This window comes from Furipterus horrens, unplaced genomic scaffold (assembly GCF_987537825.1).
Source record: "Furipterus horrens unplaced genomic scaffold, mFurHor1.1.pri manual_scaffold_4, whole genome shotgun sequence".
In the NCBI taxonomy this organism is placed as follows: Eukaryota; Metazoa; Chordata; class Mammalia; order Chiroptera; family Furipteridae; genus Furipterus; species Furipterus horrens.
In genome coordinates, this window is record NW_028327174.1 from 14,252,994 (window position 1) to 14,270,192 (window position 17,199).

Consider the following 17,199-nt stretch of genomic DNA (forward strand, 5'->3'; position numbering starts at 1 on the left):
CTCTCACCTAAACATCCATGCACAACATACCTTGGTGCCACATTTCCTGAAAACAAGGGAGAAGGAGTCTTTCCTTCCCAGCCCTGCCTGTTTGACTTTACCATTCGGGCAGCGGGTGGCTCAATTGTGGGTAATGCCAGCCGCACAGTGTGGCTCCTGGGACAGTATTGGAATAAGCCCCCGACAGCCAAGGCCCTGAGAGGGAGCAGGAAGGATTGAGTCAATACATCCATGGCTTCTGCAGCCCTGAGGGAGGGGCTCTGCCCCCTCTCCATGCTCTGCTCAGCTGCTAGAAACCAGGAGGTGACTGCTCCTTCCAAACCTTAGAGACAGCTGTGCTGGGCAGGGAGGACAAGCCCAAGAGCAGAAATGATAGTGTGAACAGTGTCCGCTCAGGGAAGCACAACTATCCAGGAGCCTCTTGAACAACCATTCCCTTAAGATGCACACCTACCCAATTCTTCTGAGAGTGGGCATTCACCCACAGCCATAATGACACTGAGTGTGGGCACATTCCTGACACAGATGTGCTTACACGTAAGTACCAGGGCTGGAAGAGCCCCAGGAAGTCACTGTGGTTTGGGGCCCGCCTCCAATACTGTCCCAGGAGCCACACTGTGTGGCTCCCTCTGTACTTTCAGAAGCAGCTGCTACTTCTCTGTTTTGTTTGGAAGCGTGGTGTGCAGACTTAGGGGGCCATGCACACTGGGGCTGGAGCTTTAAACTATGCTTTCTGAGGCCTCAGTGGGAGGTGGGGTCAATCATTTTGTCGGATGGATGGACAGACTTTCTTCTGACTAGAGGTTGGCGCTGCTTCCAGGCTAATTTTTCTCCCAAATGTGTCCTATAAAAATGAAAAAGTTATTTTGAGTTCAGTAACTTTAACCTAACAGACTTTTTTGAATCATTCTTTGCCACGCCCCTTTTTTTCTTGCTTCTTCAGAGAAATGACCAAAGGTTTCTTCAACACCCAGTTTGGAAGCTTGTTCCGCACAGACCAGAACCCGACCTACTTCCTGAGGCGGCTGTCGCGATTCGCTGACATCTACATGGCGTCGCTGAGCTGCCTATTGAACTATGACGTCAGTCACACGTTCTACCCCAGGAGGACTCCGCTGCAACACGAGCTTCCCGCGTGGTCTGATGGGCCCCACGCCTGCCGGCCGCCCCTCCTGCAGGAGGCCCAGGCCAAGTAGCCCGGTGCTCCCCTGGGGACACAGCCAGGAACAGCCCTGGCCCCAGACTGGGCAGACACCGCGGGGTTGACTTTGTGTGGGTATGAGTGTTGCTTTCGGAAAAGACACAGATACGCCTTTTGATGTTTATTCCATACCTCCTGGAGAATACAGCCCAGACTGTTAGGGCAGGAGCTGGCAGCGCATCCGTCCCGCCTTCCTGCACACGTGAGCTGAATGGCGAGCCGCGCGCGGAAACTCTGTGAGCCGTCTTCTTGGCCGAGCTGCTGTGACGGCTGTCAGTTGATCAGGGACAGGAGACTTCTTGATGTCATCTCCGTACTCCAGCAGGACAAGTTTGGAAACTGTTCCTGTTCCTGCCCTGGAAAACGCCCGGAACATTCACAGGCAGTGCGCTGGAAACGGACGGGCCCAGGGGCGTGCAGTGGTAAGCTGCTTGCAGAGAGCTGGTGGTTTAGTGAGCTCTACAGGAGCAGGACTCCGCGGTGCGCGGCAGAGACGATCCCCAAACAGGAGCCTCTGGGCCCCAGGGCTTCGGCGTCCTGGTGCACCACCTGAAAGAGAAGGGGCAAGTCTTTAGCCTCGTCTTGTCCTCAGTAGCCACTTCCTGTGTCCTGCCCCACGCGGGGAAGGACAATGGTGCCCCAAGCGGTGGGCGGGTTCGCTCTTTTCCCCAGAGAAGGAGAGAAGAGCGTCTGGTTACATTTCCAGACAGCAGCACAGATGTGGTAAAATGAGAGTCAGAGCTGACGCTTGGTGGTGGGTCCCCTGAAAACGCCACCCCAGTGTTGGTTTGATGTGCTCCTGGAAGGACAGAAAATGAAACAGAATAAAACAAGTCCTTGTAATGAAAGGTCATGCCATGACCCTCACTGGGTTGTGTTGGTACCTCGCTAAAACACAGGCATTTCCAGAAACTATCCTTTCCTGGAGGGCAAGCAGGGCTGCCTCGCCAGCGAATTCTCAGGGGAGACGCAGGCTTGCTTCAGCAGGGGAGGAAGGGAGTGGCCCTCACCCCTCACTGCTGAGCCATCTCCCACCCTCTGCCCCCCTGAGCTGGCTTTCCTGCCATGTCAGTGTGGCTGTTTGGGGCGTCCGGGGGGTTTTCTTTAAGTCTTTAAGTGTCTGTGTTTAAGCTGGGAGAGGATAAAGGGCACTGGAACTAAGAAAAGAAGGGTTAGAAATGGCTTAGCCAACTGAGTATTTCTCATGTCTTTCCAACGACAGCACACGTGACCTACATGCTTAACCCTAACATGTGGCAGATATAGGAAGCGGGCTTGTGGAGAGTGCTTGCTGATTCAGCATTTTTAGTGTAATAAATGTATCTATCAGAACCAGCTATTGGCAGAATGCCAGCTTGGCATTCCATAGGCTGCCTGCAGAAGACAGATATAAAAGGAGTTCTATAGCATGCTTTGTGACGCCACCTGGTATAGTGGAGTTTTACTTGTGATATTTTCTTGTATTTAACTGTAATAGTGAAGGTGACCCTTTAGACCCAGTAGGCCCAATCAATTAGACCCCCTTTTTCCTGCTAAATTTTATTATAAACAGTAGTCCGTTCCTTTTTTGGAACGGGGTAGGCCTTTTGTTTACCGTTTATTAGCTCCTAGGTCTTTTCAGCATCAGAGTTCATTGGAGACTGGCATTTAAGGGGTGCAGGTGGATGCCCAGAAATGCTCGGTGTTGGGATCCTCACAGGATACGCTGGTGCTTTTGGCTTCTTCTATGGAGACACTGAGTGAGGAAGTAATTATTTTTTTAAAAATTTCTTAGTTTTTATCTAATCAGATATTCATTGGATGTCTCCTAGGTGCCAGTCACAGGGTGTTTTGTTTATTTTGTTTAGTCAAGAATGAAATAGACTTTTACAAATCTTCCATGGAGGTCTAGGTTAGGTGAGCCTCAGGGGAAAAACGCATTTTCTGGGTGTGAATAATGAATTTCACAATTTATTACCAATTAAGATTTTGGTCTCTGGGCCATCGAACACAGCAGTATTATGGAGATCTGCCACACGCGTCTGCCTGGGCAGGACCCCCGGAACATGTGCCTGGCAGACGACAGACCCATGCCCAGGCCAGCAGCTCGGGTTGGGCAGCTGTCTCGAGTGAAGGACAGGGGTGTCCTCCTCGTCTGTCTGTGCTCAGCATTGTCACGCCTCCTCTGGGATGTGGCACACTGCCATGGGCATTTTATTCTTTCCAGTTTGTTCTCTGGTGCACACACGGGTGAAGGCCTGTTGGTACAAGGGAAGTGAGTCTCTTTTCCACCCCTCAAAATAACAATTAGGAATGCAAACAGAATAAAATTAGTTCACACATTTAAAATGTTTTCCATTTTTTTGCATTGGTTAGATGGGTTTTCTAAGAATCATGTGAACGAAAATTCATAGTCCAGGGTAGTTCATGCCAGCTGAATGCAAGATGCGTGGTACCCGTAGTAGGTCGTCTTGGAAGGAACCTGCACAGTTGATTTTCCAGACTTGCTTCTATAGGTGAAACCTGGCTTTTAAAATATTTTAGGAGCTAGGCTTAGAGCTCCCACTTTCCTCCTAACAGTCTGCCTGTCTGTCTATCTATCTCTCTAAATATTCTTCAGCTTCATTTGCTGCTGTCGCCATTAATGCCATGTGACATAAACCACCTGTTACTGATTCGGGTACATCTCAGACTAAATTACTAGCTGCTTTGAATGCATTGGCCCTCTTCATTATTGCTGAGGAGAAATGGAAAGTAATCTTTCCGCCTAGCTAATTTAGCTTCGGATGAACTAAATGGCTTTTCCTATCTTTTCCTCCCCAAAGGCCTTTGAATCAGCAGAGAGCTGTGCTCAATATTGGAACTGAATTCCACTGTGCAGAATGCTCATTTGCTGCCAGAGACCCACTTGGGGGCCCTTGTCTAGAATGCTCTAAGACTAAATTTGGCCAGAGGCAGGGTTCCTTGATTGCTCTATTCAACTATGAGGGAGCCTGTGTTCTGCCCTCTTATTATCAATTTCCTTTTGTGCCAATTTTCTTTTTCTTTTTTTTCCTCCCTCTCTCTCTCTTACTTGCCTTAGCATTTGGGAACTTGCCTCCAAGGTCAGTCAACCTATAATCCTAGTGGGTTAAGGAAAGGAAAGAGTGAAGTTTCTTTAATGCAGGGGTGGGGGTGTCAGCAAACTTTGCCTGTACAGGGCCAGACAGTAAATATTTTCGGCTTTGCAGGCCATTTTCTGTTGCCACTGCTGTAGGAATAGATACAGTTTTGTTCTATTACAGCTCGATTTATAAAATCAGGCTGCATTTGGCCCTTGGGTTGTAGTTTGCAACCCCTACTCTAGTGGCAAAAAAACCCAATGAACAACCCAATAGTGGGGGCAGATCGTAGGAAGGAGTTCTGTAGGGACGAGCACCATATTCTCCTAGGAGCTACTTTGGGCACATTTACTTATACGGCCAGTGTGTGTTTCCGGCACACAGCATTGTCATGTGGGATTGAGCTTCTGGGCTCGGGCACTGGTTGCATGTACCTCTTATTTTAGTTGTTTGTGACTGTGCTCATCATGGGTGCTGGGCTTGGCTACTCAGATAACCCTTCAGGACCTAAGGGCTTAGTCCCGAGTGTCGCCTGCTGAAAAGCCCCGCCTCGGCTGAGGTCACACCGCCTTCTCTGACTCCCTTCCCTTCACGTCCTTTCCCTTCACCTCCCTTCCCGTTCCAGGCATGGATCCCAAGAACACACCCCATGACCTTCTTGCACGTGAATCTGCATCTCAGCAGCGTTTGCTTTCTGGGGGACCTGCCCCACCACAGCGCTTCTGTGCTTTGCTAGAGCTGCGGGCCTGAACTCTGACTTAGGGAACTGTTTTGTAATGATTAACTAGAACGACAGATTGTGCCTGTATCATAGCAGGCACAGTAAGTGCAAACTAGGTAGACTTACTATTTATTCTGAACGTGAATTTGCTATTTATTCTAAATGTCGATTTTGTTATATGATATTGAACTTATTGCCAAATAAAAGAGAATTATATCATCTAGGTTATTGTAAGTCATCGGTTTTTGTGTGCTTACGTGACTGGCAAAGCCATAACAGATTCTAATAAACCAAAAAGGAATATCCCATGGGAGGGGTGGAAGATTTAGGGTTCATTTCCAATCACCCTCATCTCATCACGCCCAGCAAAGCACACCTGGGTGTTCTCCGAGCTTGAGGACTGTGCCATTAAACCACAGATGGAAAATCGGTGTGAGCTTGGCTCTAGGTGGGCAGCAGGCACCCCACCTGGAGTTTATTTTCTTCCACAGACAGTTCCCTCCTTGAGAACAGGGTGAAGATGGGGACCCGCCTATTTGTCTGCCATTAAATTATGGGTAAAACTGGAAATTTGAAGCAGTGTTTTAAGGGTAGAAAATACTGAATAATACTGAATTAGGAGTGAGTGCTATGAAGTCAGATCACCACTGGGTTTTGGATAAATTTAAATATTTTGAAGAGCTTTATTTTTTACCTGTTTTAAGCATGTGTGTGCATGTGTGGTGTGTCTGTATTTGAACACCTTGATCTCCTTGACCTCTCACTGTGCCAGGACCTTAATCTCATTTCTTTTCCCGTGGACAGCCAGCTGTTCTTCCTTCCAGTCACTTGACTTTGGGTACCTGTGATGGTGATATTGGTGGATTCACCAGCAAACCTGTGCCACATTCTTTCTGGGGAGCCATTTCCTGAAAACGTGGCTTCCCCCACTGCCATGGCATGTCATCCTGGAGGAGATGGTAGGCTGTTCCTTTGCCTGGAACTGGGACGTCTTCCCTTTCCTGGAGTTGTGAACAGCTTACACGACACTCTGGGGCTTCCAGAACTTTGGACGTGGCTCAGCAAAAACCCCGATGATGCGGGAGAAAGTTATGTGGGCTGTGAGGGGAACAGAGGAGTCTGGGATCTGCTCAACCCAGCCTTTCATTTCTCTGTCCCCACAGAGATTCCCATGCTCAGCTGGTACTAGCCCCGCTAGGGACAATTTAGAAATTGTGGTGGGTGGGTTGGAGGGTGTTTGGTTGTCACAGTTATGGAGTGGCACTTCGGGCCCTGTGAGGGCAGGGACCTGTTGTCAGGGACATTCTGTGTAGCACAGAGAGTCCTGCACATCACTGCTAAGATTCCAGAACATTTTCATCACCAAAAAATAAATCCCACACTCTATAGTGGTTAATCCCATTCTGCCCTTCTCCAGTCCCTGGCAACCATGAATTAATCTACTTCTTGGTTCTGAGTTTGCCTATTCCGTAAATTTCATTTACATGGAATTATATCGTATGTGGTCTAGTGTGTTCAAGGTTCATCCATGTTATTGCATGTTTCAGCATTTAGTCCCCTTTTAGGGTGGAATGACATTATATGGATATACCACCATTTGGCTATTCATTCATAAGCTGATGGACATTGGGTTGCTTCCATTTTTGGCTATTGAGAATAGTGCTTCTCTGAACATGCATAATGTATGATTTTATGTAGACATGTTTTCGTCCACATAAGATACACACACACACACACACACACACACACACACACACTTTGGAGTAAAGTTTCTGGATCATATGGTAACTCTCTGTTTAACTTCTTGAGGAACTGTCAAACTTTTCCACAGTGCTGCGCCATTTTACAGTCCCTCAGCACTGTAGGAAGGTGCAGTTTCTCCACATCCCTGTCAGCACTTGCTCTTGTCTGAGTGCAGCCATCCCAGTGGTTGGGAAGTGGTATTGTGGTGGTTTATCGTGTCTTCTTAATACACACAGAAACAAAACAGATTTAAGAAAGAAGCCTTGAGGCAGATGTCAGCCGCTGGAAACACCCGAGTTTGCTCTACTAAGTGGATTTTATCTTCAAAACTTGACTCCTTCTGCAGCAGACAGTATTTTTGTTTCCCAAAGCACTAGAATTGTTCTACGGACTTTATTTCTCTTCCATAAACATTTATTGAGCACCTTTCATGTGCCAGACACGGTGCTAAGTGCTGCGATACAAGGTGAAGGAGGCAAGTGCCTGCCTTCAGGAGCTTACAATCTTAACAGGAAAGTAAGAAAGACAAGGGCATGGTTACTATCAAGTTGGGTAGAATGTAGTAAGAGCCATTTAGGGGTACCCAGGAAGGACAGCGAAAGGTCAGAGGAGGGAGAGGTCCCCTGGATCGGTGGGTGGACTTCACATGTCCCTCACCCACAGAAACAAAGCAGTCCCCCAGATGAACTGAAGAGATGAGGTACAGCTTGTGAGCTTCATAGGCTTCAAATTGCTCGAGGACCTTCTGGTCCCCAGAGGCGACCGGGGCTGAGGATTCACAGTTGACCGCCTCTGCGAGGAGGCTGCGGGCGCCCCGGTGGCCAGAGTGGTGCTGGTGGCAGCAGGGCTGGGCCCTCACAGCGCCCCCAGGGGGTCGCTGCCCTCCAGCTGCTGGTCTTCGGAGGAGTCCTGGGAAAGAGAGGTTGGTGAAACGCGCTCTGGGGACCTCCTGCTGGCTGAAGCTTTCTAGGTTGAGCATTTCTTGGGGCACTGGTCTGAGGCCTAGATGGGGTTCAGGACACACTACCCAAAATGGGACAGCTTGGCTGAAGGAATTTAAAGAAATGGCAGAAGCAGGGAGGTCATTCTGACCTCCTCCCCTCTCCCCGTCTTCCCCAACACAGGTCATAAAACTCTCACGTGAAAGTCCCCTCCCTGTCCCTTCACCCTTATCACCAGAGATGAGGAATTTCGGGCCAGGAACCCTGTACAAACCAAGCTTGTTAGACTGGCCTTATCTTCCTAGTGACTTCTTCACCCCAGCCCAAACCTCTTTGTCTTATCAGTTCTTCACAAATATATCGCTTCTTTGTCTAAAAGGTATAAAAAGGCTTTCTGCTCCGGTCATTTCTTTGGGTCTTCATTTTCTTGTGAAGCCTCTCATTTACATGTAAACCTTCAATAAAACAGATGCTTTTCTCTTGTGAATTGGTCTGTGTCTGTTCTGTTTACTTTTCTGTCCCAGCCATGGACTCTAAGAGGATTGAGGAAAACTGTCCCTCACCGCGTTCCCCCCCCCCCCCCCCAAGCCTAAGATACGGTTCTTCCCCAAGTGCCCTGGGCACATACACGGGGTGGGAACATTCCTGCATGTGGCTGTCTCAGGCCTGGTGTTGGGAGGCAGGATGGTGTGATGGTTAGGGGCCCTGTTCTGGGGACAGCTGCTGCTATTTGAAGCTTGTGTGCCCTGGACAGATCATTTAAACTCATCTGCCCTTCCCTCACCTATAAAAAGTCGCAATAAGTGTGAGGATTAACTTAGATGCTACATTAAGAAAAGTATAAGCACCCCACAAAATGGTGGCTATTCCTATGGTTACTATAAAACTCCTTTTACATTGAAAATTCATCTTGAACCAGGGATGGTCCTTGAGTGTCTGAGAATCCATCAGAAGCCCTCCACCAGAGGCAGCTGCCCATAGCTTTCTACTGTTTTTCTTGCTGATGAGCACTGAAACTTTGTTAATTAGCACAATTCATGCGTTTGAGAGATATCTGGGTTGGCTACAGATACATTAAAGGCATGAGAGTCTAGCACATAATTTTTTGGGATGGCACCTTCGGCTTAAATTTCCTGTTATTGAAACATTTTTGCTACCTGGCCTGATGGGAAGGTTTAGCTAAATTCTTCATTTAGGGTACAGTAGTCCCTCGCTATATCGCGGTTCACTTATTGCAGCCTCACTGTATTGCGGGATCTTTTAAAATATTAATTATCGTGGATTTTTCTCTATATCACAGGATTTTGTGGTACTGTATATGTATGTTGTTAAAGTGACGTAGGTTTAAGAGTGTAGAATAAATGTAAGGTTCCTACTTCATGGGGGGGGGTTGCTGTCTGGAACATAATACCCATGATAAGCGAGGGAATACTGTACTCTGTCACCTGCCTCAGGTGACTCTCGCCTGCACAGTGCTGATGGAGCCCGTAGCTGAGACGGCATGGAGCACCGTGAACAGTATGGATCACATTTTTTTTCCTCTGCTTTTTAAATGAGGTTGATTTCAACATCATGCTTGCAGAAATAAAATATTAATGCTTGCAATCTAACTGAACTTACCCTTGCAATTTAGACTAGAAATACTTAACATGGGTTTGATTAAAAAACAAAATAGGATTTATGATGGAGTTATTTTTCAGTCTATCGCAGCTAGAGTACATCTGCTACCACAGGCTCTCAGAACCACAGGTGTTCACGTTTGGCTCACTGCAGAAAAATAACACCTATTGAACTACATGAGCTTAAAATATATTTGCAGTAAGATATATTTGTAATGTTTCAGTGCAACTTACAAAAATTCAACAACCATAATATAGTCTTTGAGGAGAGGGACAGCATATGTCCATGCAAGAAACAATTACCACAGCTCTCTGGTTTGGGTTACTATTGCAGGAAGGTTCCGGACTCACACAAGCCAAGTATTTCCTTAGGTCTGAGTAAGGCCATCAGCTCAGTCTGCTGAGGTACGAAAGGGCATTCAGCATACCAGCTGTGACTTTTTCTTTATATAAAAGGAAGAATTAAATTTTATCCTTAGCTTCTCAGTCCGGACTTGGTAATAATACAGGCAGGGTATACCTTCCATATTCAGTGTGAATGGGGTACCGGCCGCGGAGTCCCCCTGGGAGGCCCCATCTAAGCTCATGGATCACCAACTCCAGAAACAAAATGGTCCTGTTCTAGAAAACCAGGGCAGAGCACACCCTCCTGGCTACAAAAGACCTCGTCGAAGGAGCAAAGCTCCAAAAGCAAGGAGCTGCTCTGACAACAGGTAGAACAATCTTGGACAAAATGTAAATATAAGTTTAAAGCATAACCAAAGGAAACATAACTTTCAAAAGCTGTGTGTCTTTATTTCACAGCAGCAACCTCAGCAATGTTTGTGGCAGAATTTAGCCCATTCTTTCTCCTTGTGACATGACCCCTGAGCATGAAGTTAGCGTGGGGCAACCTCTGGTTCTCCCCTACTTCCAATTGTTGGGGCTTTTGTCACCCCCCCGCAAAGGAACCCAGGAACACTGAACAACCACAATACCTCTGCTCGCAACACCGCCTTTTGGGCTTGTTGCCCCAGGCTTTTCTTGGTGTGGAGCTTCCCCTGAGATTTGCTGACAGACATCATCCCCTGCCCCCCAGTGGAACCTGTCCCTAAATAAATAATGCAAACTCACCACGAAGGGGTCATGTGAAGGTTCTGAGGGAGCTGAGGTTGTGTTCTCATACAGGGGGTTCGAGATATTCTCGGGCAGCTGCTTGCCAAGAGCCGAGACGTCAATATCCTCTTGGGACTGTTCAGAAAGACGCACCAGGGCTGAGAGCCAGGATGTCCCCAGGGCAGGAGCATCTTCCAAATTGGCCGCTAAAGCAAGCCCCGCCCCTACCTCCACCTCCGTTCCAGTACTTTAATGGAGATCTGATTTACACATAACATACACCAATCTCAAGTGTTCAGCTCAATATGACATCTCAGTATGTCAGCCGGGGTGTGACCACCACCCAAATCAGCATATCAGGCATTTCCATCCCCACCAGGAAGTGCCCTCATGCCGTTCACATCCCTGCCCCTCACTCCCCAGTATGCAATCCCACCCCGCGTCATTGCTCTTCTGACTTCCATCACCCCGGAGCGGTTTTGCTTGCTCTTGAACTTAATTTAGAACAATTCATACAGTGTGTACACTTGTGCTAAAAATCACATTTTTGAGCTTTGCCCCTGGGGTTTACACATAGGCAGGTTATCTGCTGGAAGGAAGTGAACTGCTTGGGGGCTATGCTCAGTCTTTGCTGGGCGAGTCTGGAGGAGGCGGCCAGAGGAGGAGAGGAGAGGCCTGGGAGGGGCCGCACTGCTGCCAATCCCAGTCACAGGGTCACTCCACTGTCAGCCAAGACCTGCTGACCTAGATGCGGGCTCAACAGTTCAAAGAGGGCAAAATATGTTTCTCTGGCTGCAGCAGGAGGCCCCACGGTGAAGGTCCCTGACCCTGTCCCCCACCTCGCCCTCAGCCTTGAAGCCCAAGGCCATCATGGTGGGCGTCTGTTTCAGGAATCCCCCAAGGTGAGCATGATCATCGTCCTGACCTCACCGTGTGTCTCAGCCAGGCAGAGGGGCTCTAGGCTGCCATTGCTGCTGCTCTTAAAGGCAGAGACCCCACCCTGGAGCAGGAGGTGTGTGCCAAGCACCCAACTGCTGGGTGATCTCTGGAAGCAGCCAGTCAGCCGAAGTAGCCCAGAGTCAGGGTCTGCATTGTAGAGAGGACCCTTGTCACCATGTTCCCATTTTTCTCATTCCTACCTCAAAATGCTGGAAGCCAGTTGTTCTCCGGTTCAGTCGGAAGTAAGAATATGCAACCAAAGCGATGGCTCCAATGACCAGGAAGATGGCAAAGAATATCCCTGTCCCCAAGCCAGTGTGGGCTGCAGTCTGAACACAGAAAGGGGAGGGGGTGCTACTTAAATCTGGTGACTTCCCCAAGGAGGTGTGCTTTCTAGAGCCTGCCCGTTCTTGCTGTCCTGGGCATCTTGGAGCAAGTTGGAATAAAATTAATGATAAAATAGTTAACATATATCTTCCCTTACTGCTGCCAGAGCCTGTTCTACCACTCCCTTATATGAAATAATCCATTTAAACATATAGTAGCCCAGAAAAATAGGGACAGTCATTATTTTCATTTTTACATGGGGAAACTGAGGCAGAGAGAGGTTAAGCATTTGCCCAGTATCACACAACCAGTGAGTGGTAGAGCTGGGCTTTGAAGCCAGCTTGGCTTTGGAGCTTCTGAGCTTAACTGCTCTGCTGTGGAAATCCCTAGCGTCCAGCTGTGCTTATCCCCACTCGCACTAGAACAAGGTTAGGATACTAACAACATCAACCATATAATATAATGTAATATTTTATATTAACTCACAGTGGTCCCAGAACCCAGGGAGGAAGGCATTATGACTCTCATTTTGCAGGTAAGAAAAATGGGGGCTCATAGATGTTCTGGGACTTGTCCAAGGTCACACAGCTATGAAGTGGAGGGGCTCAGGATTTCTCACTTCCCTTCCAGTGGTTTCTTCATTAGCCCACCCTGTCCCTTTCATTCAACAAATATTAATGGTGACAGGTGTGGTGTTGCTAATACACAGGAGTGGGGGTGAGATGAGCCAGGGCAAGGTGTCCCTGAAGCCAGCTGTCATGATGATTAGGGGAGGCTCCTCCAGTCTCCAGGGAATGGGTGTGCAGGGCTTCCAGCAATGGTTTGTGTCTTGGAGAGTGGACATTGGGCTCTTCCCAGCCCCTTTCCAGGAACCCTGGCTACTTACCACTGGGGCAGGAGGTGCTTTTAAAGGCCTGGAAATGACATGAATGATCCCATTGGAGGCAAAGATGTCCCACTGCAGAATGGTTCTTCCATCAACAAACCTGGTCTCCTAGGGAAATGAGAAGAGGGCTGATGGAGATCAGTGGTCACCTGGCTCTTTCTTCCCACATGGTGGCCCTTCCCTGGAGGGCAGTTGTTCATTTTGCCTGAGATCTCGGAGCCTGGGTTTCAGGCCTACCTTCCCCAACAGGCAGCACAGCCCTCCACTCAGCAACACGACTGAGCCCAGAACACATCCGTTGCGCTTGTGCAACCAGCCTGATCTAAGACGTGCAGAAAACCTAAGGGGCCATCTGTCTGGCCCACTTGTCTGATAGGTGAGGGTTCAGGAGAAAAATGGTCTGTCCAAGATCACCCAGGTAGTAAGTGGCAACCCCCTTGCCTCTGGTCTCCAGATCATTGCTCTGAGCATCACACTACACTGGAGAAGAGAAATTTTTAAGTGATCGAATTCCTAGCTGATCAAAGTGTGATCCGCTGGCTTGTGGTGTGGGCAGTCCCCCGAGAGCTCACTGGACATGCAGAACCTGAGGCCCCACACTCCACCTGCTGAACTACAACGTGCATTTTAACAAACCTGCCTGTCAAAGTGTGAGAAGCACTGGTCTAAACTACTGATTTTCAACAATAAAAATCTTTTATTAGGTAAAAATTAAAAAATAATACTTATTGAACATTTGCTACATTTCAGGTGCTATTCTCACACATTAGAATCCTTGAAGCACTGAATCCCCACAAAAGCCTTTGATCTGACATCATGGTTGTCATGGTTATCACCACCACTCCTAATACCACCACCACCACCACCTCCATTTCTAATATCACAACCATCACCCTCACCACCATCATCATCAAAATCCCCACCACCACCACCATCATAACCATTTACATCACCACCACCATCATCATCAACACCATCAACACATCCCATCATCCCCATTTTTCAGATGAGGAAATTGGGACACAGAGAAGTTGGATGACTTGTCTATGTGCCTAAAGCCAGCAAGTGGCAGAAGTAGTTTTCATTCTAAGGTTGACTTCATGGCTCACAATTTAATACCCGGGATAGGCTGACAATCCAACAGGAACAATGACGGTGAATCAGACAACTTTAAAGTAGTTGCATTTCCAGTTCCTCATTATCAGCTTCTGAGGCTGTGGTCACCAATGACTTATTTCCCAAGTGGGAGGGGGCGACCTAACAGTCCGCGTGCTGTGCTGTGGTGTGCAGCTAACACCACCCCTCGCTGCAGGTTTAGAGTATACTTTCACACTAGAAGAGCTGCCATCTGTGAAGCACCTACTGTACGCTAGGAACTTTGCATGGATTATCTCCCGCTCTTCTAATAAGCCCAGGAGACTTTTCATACCGGTTGGCTCTGGTTCTGGCTGGAGGTGATGAGCAGCTGGCTTCCCAGCCTAGTTTGCAGCACGGTACCGTTGACAAGGTCATCGTAAAAAATGATGCTGACGTTGGCGAAGTGGTGCTCGATGTCCCGCCCGGACAGCTTCTGAGAGGAGAGAAGCAACACAAGAACGGTCTTCAAAGGTCAAGCAATATTTTTTTCTTTTTAATGATAAGGATGACATAGAAAAAAAGTCACTTCTCATGGCCTTGGCTTTTCTGCCTCCTGTCGAGATCAGTAAAGGTCAAGTTTTTCTCAGGTGTTTGGTTGTCTGGGCTCTGCCAGAGGTTCCCCTCCAGCTAGGACGTGGCATTGAGAGTCAGCCTTATGGTCTAAGCAGAGCTTCCCAGTGGTGCCCTGGGAAGACTGGGTCTTGAGTGGGTACCGAGTGGGCAGAGGTGTTGCGCCACTTGGCCCTGGGGTGTGTGAAGAGCCTGGGGCTGTCAGAGCCTGTAGGACAACCATGTGTAGGAGGGCTGAATACATATTGCCAATGCCTCTGTGTACCATGTGTGTTGAAGTTCAGGGTGGCAGACCGCTTGCATCAATGGCCCTGGTTCTTCACCCCTTGCAATGTCCTTGCCCTTTGCCATGTAACTGAGGGTCTCCGCTCTGGCTTTGGACTCAGCTGTGTGATTTAATCGGGCCAGTAACACATTAGCAAATGTTACCAGACAGGGGCTTGAAAAGTGCTGGCAGGACCGGGTTTGCTCTCATCGCGTCGCACTGTCACTATGACAACATGCCTGCTGGATGGTGACAGCCCCGACGAGCAGAGCCCCAGACTGGCCAGCCTAGATCAGCTGATGGCCAGCCCGTCTCAGACGCAGCAGCGGGCCTGGCCCAGACCGGAAGACCTGCACACTGACATGCCGATGTCAGAGCTAAATAAATGCGTAGCTACTCAGTGTTGGGGTGACTTGTGACACGGCATCGTCATGGTGATGGATAACTGATGGTGGCTAGAAGAATTAGCCTCCAGCACGGACACCAGGGAGCCGACTCACCTCATTTCCCCCCAGCTCGCTGTTCTGGGGCACGAAGAGTGTGCCGCGGACTGACAGGTCAGACAGGAGGTTCAGAAACGCCCGGCCCCTGGCTGAGCTGTTGGAGTAGGTCAACACTTCCTGGGGGGGAGGGGGGGGACAGAAGCAGTCAGGTGGGCCAGCGGTGTGCAGGGAACATTCCTGATGTTAGTCCGACTCAGCTGCCACGCATCTGCTGTTTCTTTTATTATTATTATTATTATTATATATTTTCTAGCACCATTTATCCCCCTTATCCCCTCTTCCACTTCCTCCCATCCCTTCCCCCAGAGCCGTCAGCCTGCTCTCCATCTATGAGTCTGTCTCTGTTTTGCTTGTTAGCTCAGTTTGTTCATTAGATTCCACATAGGAGTGAAATCATATGACATTTGTCTTTCTCTTGTGGACCTGGAAAACATTATGCTGTTTCTTCCAACTGCACCTTGGCAGAGTGTCAGGAGCACTTTTCCGTTTTTTAATGAATCCTATGGTCCCAAATCACAGCCACGTCCCAGGGCATTCTCAACGCGGCAGCCTGCCCAGTTCTTCGAAACGTTAAGTCAAACCTTGAGTCTCCTGTTGTCCAACCCCTGCGATGGCCTCCACTTCCCTCAGAGGAAACATCGAAGTCCTTACAATGGCTTAGGGGGCCCAAAGCTGGACCCAGTAGCTCCTCTGACCCCATACCCAGCTGTCCTCTCTCTTGCTCACTCTGCTCCAGCCACACTGGCTTCCTTGCTGTTGTTCCAACTTGTCTGGCACATGCCTGTCTTTTGTCCTTTGCCTGGCTGTTCCTTTTTCCCTGAATGTTCCACCTCAAATCTGCGTGTCTCAATTGTCACCTTCTCACTAAGGCATCCCCTCATCACTCTATGCAATAATGGAAACCCTGTGGTGCCCCTTCCCCCCACTCTACATTTCCCTCCACATCACCTTCTAGCATTCAACACTATGTACTTATTTATTCTGTTTGTTTGTTTTGCTGGCGTATTTTGTTCACTAATATAGCTCAAGCACATAGTCGTCGTCGTTGTCGTCGTCGTCGGCAGCCGTCCGTCTCGAGAGACGATGGCGTAGCTTCCTGAGAGTCTATCTGCACCGCCGAGAATGGCTGTGCAGTCCGACTCGGGAGTGACAATCCCTGCCACACTTGTTACAGGTGAAGGCAGATGGCCGTTGTTGCTGCTGTTGACGCTGCTTCCGCCTCGATCTTTTCTGGGCTGCCTCCTCGTTGCGCGCAGCCTCCGCGCGTGACGTACCTTGCCTGACCGCGAGCCTCCAGGCTAGGCGGTCGTCTGCTTGAACTTCCCATGTGTTGAGATTGATGGAGCATTGTGTCATGTCCTTTTTGCAGATGTCTTTGAACCGCAGTTTTGGGCGCCCTGTCATCCTCTTGCCTTCACATAGTAAGTGCTCAATAAATACTCACTGAACAAATTATGATAAATGAGAAATCACACTATCCAGTTCGACTTAGTCGTTGTGAAAATGGGACTGCTAATGCCCAGATAAGTTAATTAATTTGCTAAAGGGCATATGGCCAGCGGGTTTTATTCTGACACTGTCTTTTCTCTGAAATCCTGTCACAAGCCAAGTTTCCCCACAGCAGAAACATGGGTTTGGGTGATTAGAGTATTTATGGTAACCTTGATTTTTAGACCAGTTAGATGGAAACTTTTGGTCTACAGACAAAGATTTACCATTTTGGGGTCCTTGGTCTAACCTCTGTCCTGATCCTGCAAGCCATATATTTATGCCTAGTCTACTCTCCTTGGCTATGTCCATGACCTTTCCAAGCCTCAGTTCCTTTATCTACAAAATGGGAATAATAGCAGAAATGACCTCATAAAGTTTTATGAAGATTTAGTCCTTCCAACAAGGATTTATTGAGCACCTAATACATATAAGACACAGAGAAAATCCTTCCTCTTACAGCTTACACTCTGTGAATTGAGTGAAAAGTGCTCTGAAGGGGCTCAGTGAAAAGTAAATGCTCAGGAAATATTGGCTTTTTTGTTATGGTTATTATTATTAGCTCAGATCATTGATTGGTCAACTTCAAATCCTTCTCCAACTGGGGCTTTCTCTTCATTGGACATAACTCGTGGACTATAAGGTGACTTTAAGTGCAGTGCAAAATACAAGTTGACACCATGC

The 17,199-nt window shown here is 48.3% G+C and overlaps 2 protein-coding genes across 3 annotated transcripts in view; one reads left to right on the forward strand and one right to left on the reverse strand.

The window, feature by feature from the left end:
• Nucleotides 1-17,199, forward strand: part of NT5DC3 (5'-nucleotidase domain containing 3) — a 69,815-nt gene that overhangs the window by 45,018 nt on the left and 7,598 nt on the right. The window contains exon 14 of one of the 2 annotated variants that reach the window (XR_016510429.1): nucleotides 944-1,623. Coding sequence is in view for 1 of the 2 variants with exons in the window: in XM_090272600.1 (XP_090128726.1) it covers nucleotides 944-1,196 (253 nt within the window). In the remaining variant the exon portion in view is untranslated. Of the gene's footprint in view, nucleotides 1-943; nucleotides 2,136-17,199 lie in introns of those variants that run through there. The other variant, XM_090272600.1, reaches the window with a different exon arrangement.
• The window catches only part of STAB2 (stabilin 2), a 125,839-nt gene continuing 115,777 nt past the window's right edge, over nucleotides 7,138-17,199 (reverse strand). The window contains exons 64-69 of the mRNA XM_090272601.1: nucleotides 15,025-15,144; nucleotides 13,982-14,122; nucleotides 12,553-12,660; nucleotides 11,540-11,668; nucleotides 10,419-10,535; nucleotides 7,138-7,654 (exon numbers count right to left, since the gene is read on the reverse strand). Of these exons, the coding sequence (XP_090128727.1) occupies nucleotides 7,601-7,654; nucleotides 10,419-10,535; nucleotides 11,540-11,668; nucleotides 12,553-12,660; nucleotides 13,982-14,122; nucleotides 15,025-15,144 (669 nt within the window). The 3' untranslated portion in view covers nucleotides 7,138-7,600. The remainder of the gene's footprint in view (nucleotides 7,655-10,418; nucleotides 10,536-11,539; nucleotides 11,669-12,552; nucleotides 12,661-13,981; nucleotides 14,123-15,024; nucleotides 15,145-17,199) is intronic.